The sequence below is a fragment of the Panthera pardus genome, unplaced genomic scaffold (genome assembly GCF_024362965.1).
Source record: "Panthera pardus isolate Hobbes unplaced genomic scaffold, ASM2436296v1 HiC_scaffold_17, whole genome shotgun sequence".
Lineage (NCBI taxonomy): Eukaryota > Metazoa > Chordata > Mammalia > Carnivora > Felidae > Panthera > Panthera pardus.
Window position 1 is genome coordinate 111,905,325 of NW_026526732.1, and position 7,579 is coordinate 111,912,903.

The 7,579-nt window shown below is 43.7% G+C and overlaps 1 protein-coding gene across 1 annotated transcript; it reads right to left on the minus strand.

The window, feature by feature from the left end:
• Positions 1-373: 373 nt before the first annotated feature.
• Positions 374-797, minus strand: LOC109252663 (nuclear transport factor 2-like). The gene is given in 3 exon segments (XM_053905325.1): positions 374-633; positions 636-653; positions 656-797. Coding segments are annotated over 3 exon segments (420 nt in total).
• Between the last annotated feature and the right edge of the window lie 6,782 nt (positions 798-7,579).

The following is a 7,579-nucleotide window of genomic DNA, read 5'->3' on the forward strand; positions in this document are numbered from 1 at the left end:
TTTCTTTTCTTCCTTCCTTCTTCTTCTCTTTTTGTTTTTTTAAAGAAAATCTTCATGGTTTTATTGTATCACGAGGCATTGTAACATCTGAACAAATCAATATCTGGGCGATGAGGCAGCTGCTTTATCTTTCACTTTTTTGGGTTACTAGAGCAACTTGTCAGTAGATTAAAAAAAAAAAAGGAAGAAGAAACCTTTGCATTACTTAAGTCTTTCCGAGGCATGTACCGGTCCAACACAAACTTCTGGCAGATGCACCTGGTCTGGCATGCAGACATCCCGCACGACACCTGGGTAGTGTGCCCGGCTCCCTCTCCCACTGCAGGGCTCATTTAGGGATGGGATTTGGAGCATCTGCAGAATGCGAATAGTGTCAGGAAGAGGAGGGGGAGGAGACAGCAAGAGTGCCTGGCTGGGAGGGGGAGGAGGTCAGTTTGTGCAGGGCAAGCCTGATCATGCCATTGCTGCAAACCCAAGCATCGTTAATGTTCTTTAGTAGGAACGTGTGGTGGAACCCCACAATGGGGTCTCCACCGACCTTGAGCTGGCCCACAACCATGCTGATGATGCAACTGTCCGGCACAGGATGATGGTCTTGCGCCGCGATGCCGTGCTGGGTTTTCTGGAACGGAGGCTAGACAATTTCTCTACATGGCATCTTGCCCTAGGAATTGTTGTTCTTCCCGTGATGTGTCAATACAAATTGTGCCTAGTTGGAGTCTGTGGTTATCAGCTAACTGGTAATAATTTCGAATGAAGTCGGATCCGGTCTGCTCCCAAATTGGCTTGTCTCCCATTCTGGAGTATCATCCGACCTCATTGAGACCTTCAGGATGGCTTCTCCTGTGACTTCCAAGAGGGTTGTTGACACATACATCATTTCCTACTTCACTCCAGTCGTCTGCAGGCTGACTGAGGCCAGGACCTCTGAGGAGCAGAAGTGACCTTGACCTTTCACCCACTGGGCTCCAGCCTTCACAGACCCTCGGGTCTCCCAGGGGCTGGCTCCATGGCCATGGTGGCAGTCTCCTTGCACTTTTTCAGATAAACAAGGACGAAAACCCTAGGGGCAGCATGGTAGCTTGTCACTAATCTTTAGAGTAAATACAGAACAGAGAGAGATGACTCTTCATGTCTGCACTTGTGGGTAAGTGGAACAGGAGAGAACCTCCAGCTGTACACACAATGATTCCAGTTTATCTTGTGTAAGAAGATAAACCTTTATTGCAAATACCTTTGGTGGGCTCATTTGCTATTTATCTCATTTCATTAGTTGCGAGACTGTATGCAGCCAGTTTTTCCTGGTGACCTTATGTGGAACATTTTGAACATGGAATCAACTAAAACTTTGGAATTTTCAGGACTGAGCTCTGTGTTGGTAATTAACGTAGCACTTACCATTGCATTCATAGTTTTTTCCCCCCCCCCTTTGGGTAGGACAGGATACAGCATATTTGGGGGTAGGGGAGATCTTTTCTCCCAACATGGAATATGTCAAATTTCCTTGTCCTCCGAGATGAAAATAATTTATGTACTGTGTATATTTGCAAATAAGACAGGAAGATTGCTTACTTCTATAGGGACTTGAAGGTAGCTTCAATATCATTTTCATTTTAAGAAAGTTGGGCAAGGGAGGTTGTGTTTATGAATACAAAATTTTTGATAATACTATCTGCACTACGGTGAGTGCACTAGGACATTTCAGGATTTGCTTCTTTGATGCTTTTAAATTACTTTCATCTAAGTGGAACCCTGCAAAGCTGTGAATGCCTCTTCATTGAAAGTATTAAAGCAGAGACATAAGTCTTGCTATTGGAGATATCTTACATAGGATTCATGCCCAATAGAATTCTACATTTCTAGGACTTCTAAAGCCCGTTCTTACACTGACATTCATGATCCAGTCCTTGAAGATGGACAAATGCATGTTCCGCGAAGTAGCCCAGGAATTGGAGGGAGAAAATGACCCTTCCATTTTGTTTTCCCCAGTTATCTGTGAACATACTTCACCTCTCTCTACAGGTCTCCCATTTTTTGGGGGGGAAATGCAGAAATGTTCATCTCCAGGCTTTTTGGATTCCTCTCTTATCAAAAATATAGCAAATGACTCTGTACATTTTTGACCAAATATTAGTAGGATGATAAAGTTTCCGAGATTTCTCTGCATTTTTTTTTCTTTGGGTAAGAATCAGCCAGAATCATGTCTCCCATTGAAAGGGTTACTGGGGCCTAAACCCATTCCGATCAGAATCTCCATGGCTAGATAACAGAGATGCCAATTAATGCTGGCTGTAAAGGGGAACAGCAGGGTCCACCAGTCATATTCCCATATGGCACACAGGGACAATTAGATACATAGGCTGACATTTCATCTTTGGTATTTACATAATGCATACTATGGTGATTGATAGGAAGGAGGTACATAGATGTGACAGACTGACAGAGGATAAGGGCAGATGTCGTCCGTCTTTTTCATTATGATGACTGTTTTAACGAACAGACCAACTCATTTCTGCAGACCATTAAATCATTTGACAGTATAAACATCTGGAGAATAGCCCTGGGGATTGGGTTTGTCAGGTGAGGGCTCTTGCTGGCAGGGAGGGGGCATGGGGCTTTTCTGGGGCTGCTGGTTCTGGGGAGAACCACAAGCTGCCCATCACGGAAAACCCTGCTTTTCTTGACATCAGGGGTTCAGGATGTGGAAAAGATGTGTGTCACTAAGACGGTATCCAGCTGAGAGCATGTTTCTGTCCTTTTACATTCTTTCAGGATTCTTCTCTCCAATGTCTGGCCTTTCCTGGTTTCCCTAGCTCTAAACCCGATTCATTGAATAACCTTGAGCAAATGACAACCTGTTTTAGATTCCTGTTTTCTCATCTGTGAAATGAGGATCCCTCTAATGCCCAGCTCTGTCTCCCAGGGGAATAACTGTTTCTGAAAAGCATTTTGATCTTCATAGGGAAGGGTGTTCTACAGCAACACAGAATTATACTTGGTTCTGTACCACCCACAAGTTTAATTTCTGTGATCCCAGCCTGACGCCATAAACAATCTAAGTGTTTCTTGCTGTGTGCAGGTAGTGACGCCCGAGAGGGGAAACCATTTAAATTTCAATGTGAGCAGCATTTTTTGTCTTATCTTTGTTCCTCTAAGACAGGATTCTCAGTGTTGGGACTATCAGCACGTGGGGATGGATGGGTCATTGTTGTCACCAGTTCTTGCGCACATTGCCCACTCTTTACTAGAGAACAATATCATCCTTTCCTTCTTTCCTGGGCTGTGATGAGCAAAAATGCCCCCAGACATTGCCAAACGTCCTCTGGGCTGTACAGTCATTGTCTGTTGAGAAGCCCAGCTCAAAAACATGCTTGGATGGTCAACCCAGCAACTTGAGATGGGGTTGTGCTCAGATCTGGGCCTCAGCTGGTGCTCATAGAAAGTAGCTGGTGGCCTGCAAGGTTTGAAGCAGATTTCAGAAAGAGAAAAAAAAATCCCATTTTTATATTTGAGTACAGTTAGTTACATGAGAGTCTTCCGGCATTTTGTCCCCCTAGATTGCTGCTGCCTGTCCCGGTAATGAGTATAAACAGTGGGTACTGGCCTCCGAGCTTTCCTCGGATGTGGAAGAAGGGAGGTGTTGGATCTATTTGAAGTCTACAGATTGAAAAGCAGACACGCAGTCTGGCTGTATGAGACACAGTCGCCCCCAGTAATGATTTTATATGGTTTCTTGGAAAAGCTTCCTGCTTCACAGTCACAGCCTAGGAGTGGGTTTTGCATCCAGCAAACATTCCATTGATTCTTCTTATATTCAGGGTGTCATAGCAAAGTGTGTGCCACACTGGGCTGGCATAGTCTCTGCACATGATGCAATCATCGTCACTAAGTCATAAAACAACCAGGAAGGATCCTGGCTTAAATAACTAAGACATAAAATATTGCATCTGTCGCAGGAGGCCAAAGAATGGAAAGGTGTTTGGATATTTGGTTAATTATTCTACCTGGGAACTGAAAATGCTGGGTGTGTGTGTGTGTGTATTTAAAATCAGAATTAAATGTTAGTGGAAGAGGAATGTTTTTCTGAAAGAAGCCACGTGTGTGAGAATTTAGACTCTTTTTCTACCCTCGTCAAAGAAAGTGCCACCGTCATAAACCTGTGTCCAGGTTCTAACCTGGTTACCTGTGTCCAGGTAATAACCCCTTTACCTTTCCAGGAAACAGATGTAGAACGAGGAGGTAGAAATAAATTCTGATAATCAGAAGAGATTCCAGAAAACCCATGTACTAGGATTTGTGTAGTAATGGATCAATTAAATAATTAATGTCTTTACATCTATTTCAGCCCATCCATTCGACACCTTTCAGCTCCCAGGGAAGAGGAAGTTCTGGTTTGGGAAGCAGGCTCCGTGCTGCCTGGGCAGAGTCTATAATCTTGGGACTCAGGGTGTGGTCTAGACAGGGAGTGTGGGCTCCAGGTGGGCATATTTTCTTGGTTCTTGGATCCAGTAGCCTATGTGGGGTGGGACATGGCTGGGAGAGGAACAGTCTAAGGTCCTTTAAAGGCCAAAGCCCCGAGTTGGGATCCTTTTATCTACTTCTCTTGACAGTCGCCCTACTACTAGATTCTGGTTGAAATAAGACAGATGTAGTTGGCTTGGGTTAAATGAGTTAATGCACACAAACCATTAGGAAGAGTATCTGGCACATGTAGGCAATCTGTAGGTGTCAGCTGCACGTGCTGTGATTAACATTGAGGAGTTCAACCTAGGTTTTGGTTCCTGGTGTACTTTGGGTACACTTCCAAAAACCAGAGATAGCTTGAGAAAGGAAAAGTTAAAAAAGTTTTTTTTCCCAGCACTGTTCTCTTCTGATGGCTGTTCCATTGGCATAGTCTAGCATTTAAAGAGTGAAATTTGAGGTTTGAGCTTACAGGTTTGGGGTACCTTGATGAATCACTGAGGGCTTAGAATCACATCTATGGTCTGACATGCCATGCTCTTGGATTGGTGCTTCTATCAATCAGATGATGGTGCCTACCACCTTACACTGGCCATTGTTGGACCATCTCACAAATATTTAGCTTGGGCAGGGGAAGACAGTTAAGACAGTGCAGACGGAAGACTCTCAATTCACCAACACTGCCAGAAAAACTACTCAAAGTATATCCTGTAAATGGTCGGTCGTCAGTTGTTTACCTTTTAGAGATTGCCTGTGACTTTGTAGCTTAAAGTCAAACTGGTCAGGTACTCCAGAGGAATGGTTGCTTGCTTTTTTTTTTTTTTAATTAAAAAAATTAAAAATTTCCAGCCATATGAGTTACTGATTCTATTAGTCTTAGCCATCTGCTTTGGGATTCCTTTAAGAATATTGCTGGGCTACCTATGTCAAAAAACGCATGATAGATTGACTCATAAAACTTTAAAAGTGATGTGGCAGACTTTTCCCTCTTCATCACCTTTGCATCATTGACCTCCACATGAATCCAGTCTGAGACTTGGCTGTGGACCTCTCTGAGTTAACAAATCATGGTGTAAAGTCAGGCTCATTTATGACTTCTGAACACCAGCGATTCTGTCCAAAAGCCCGAAAATAGCAAAGGGCTCCAGAATGAATCATCCCCATTTATTTTAGGCTTTCAGTTTCTACTGAGCAACTTTTACAATTCAGTTCGTCTAGTTGGGGAGAAGTCTAGCCAGTGGGGCTGTGATGAATCAGGGTCAGAAACTTGATGATGAAAAGGAGGGCTTGGTAAAAGCAAATTTTTAAATTTTAGGAACAAGATCAGCTTTCATTGTTGGGCTTAACTTGTGGCCATTCATGCAGTGAGTGGCAGGGCAGAAATTTAAGAGAGAGAGTGGTCCATCACTAAAAGCTGCAGGATTTATTTTATGCCATGCTGATGCATTTAATGTGATCTGAATTGGTTCTCTAGGAAGATAATTGTGTAGCAGCATAAAATGCATTCAAAACATGAACATATTTTTCTTCTAAAATAATAAGGTCATTTGCTAGGGAAACACTTGTTTTTTTTTTTTTTTTTTTTTTCCTCCTGTCCTTGATTCATTTCTCTTTAAACTGGTACTGCCTTTCTCCTTCCTCATTAATAAATCTCTTTGTTTCCTACAGAGGAGAATAAATAAACCCTTCCTTTCTGCCCACAGAAAAGCCTACTATGTATGTGTGTGTTTTCCACTCACTCTCATTTCTGATGAATTCACGAGCAGAAAGAACCCCGCATTACTGTCTTCTGTCAATCAGCTGAAAGGGAGCTGGGAGCTCACTCGTGTAAGCATCTGGGAGCGTGGCCACCCAAGTTTTAATACTTCCACTTTATAGGGATCCCAGTAGAGTGAGCACTGTCAGCAGTTCCTCCAGAAAATAAGTCACTTTAAAACACCTCATATAGGGGAGCCTGGGCGGCTCAGTCAGTTAAGTGTCTGACTCTTGATTTCGGCTCAGGTCATGATCTCACAGTTTGTGAGTTCAAGCCCTGCATTGGGTTCTTTGCGGTCAGTGCAGTGGGATTCTCTTTCTCCCTCTTTCTCTGTTCTTGCCTCACTCATGCTCATGCTCACTTGTTCTCTCTGTCTCTCAAAATAAATAAATGTTAGAAGATAATTAAATAAAAACCTCATATAATATTATGGTGTCTTGACATTAAAAATTAAACTGAGGCTCTTGACTCACAATTAAGACCCACTCAGGAAAAAAAATGTGTTCAGTGAATAGAGTTTTTCTTTGCGGAGATGATCTCCTTTGGGGGCATGTGGTTGTGGCTAGTTCTCTTGTGCTGACCGGGCACCTCAGAAATATCCCAGGTTCCTTCATTTTTCCTTTTCCCTCCATGTCTGCCTTGAACACATACCCATCTTTCTCTCTGTGCCCTCAGCACTGGTCTTTGTTTTTCTTAAAAAAAAATTTTTTTTAACGTTTATTTATTTTTGAGACAGACAGAGACAGAGCATGAACGGGGGAGGGTCAGAGAGAGGGAAACACAGAATCCGAAACAGGCTCCAGGCCCCGAGCTGTCAGCACAGAGCCCGACGCGGGGCTCGAACTCACGGACGGCGAGATCATGACCTGAGCTGAAGTCAGCCGCTCAACCGACTGAGCCACCCAGGCGCCCCTGGTCTTTGTTTTTCAAGGTGACAGCCATCTAAGCTGAGAAGTTACGCTAACAGAATTTAGATCCAGGAAGACTCACCAGGGGTCCTAAGTCCACCCCTTCATTTTATAGAAAAGAGAATCAATTGCAAAAGAAATTAAAGATGGTGTGCAAGATTTCACTGCTACTTAGAGAAAACCTTGACACTGGAGCCTGGGTTCAGGTCTGTGTTCTCTCTCTCTCTGTCTCTCTCTGTCTCTCTGTCTCTCTGTCTCTCTGTCTCTCTCTCTATTTATTTAAGAGAGAGGGAGAGGGAGAGAGAGAGAGAGAGAGAAAGAGAGTGAGTGAGCAGGGGAGGGGCAGAGAGAGAGGGAGACAGAATCCCAAGCAGGCTCTGCGCCATCAGTACAGAGCCCAGTGCGGGGCTTGAACTCATGAACCATGAGATCATGACTGAGCCAAAGTCAAGAG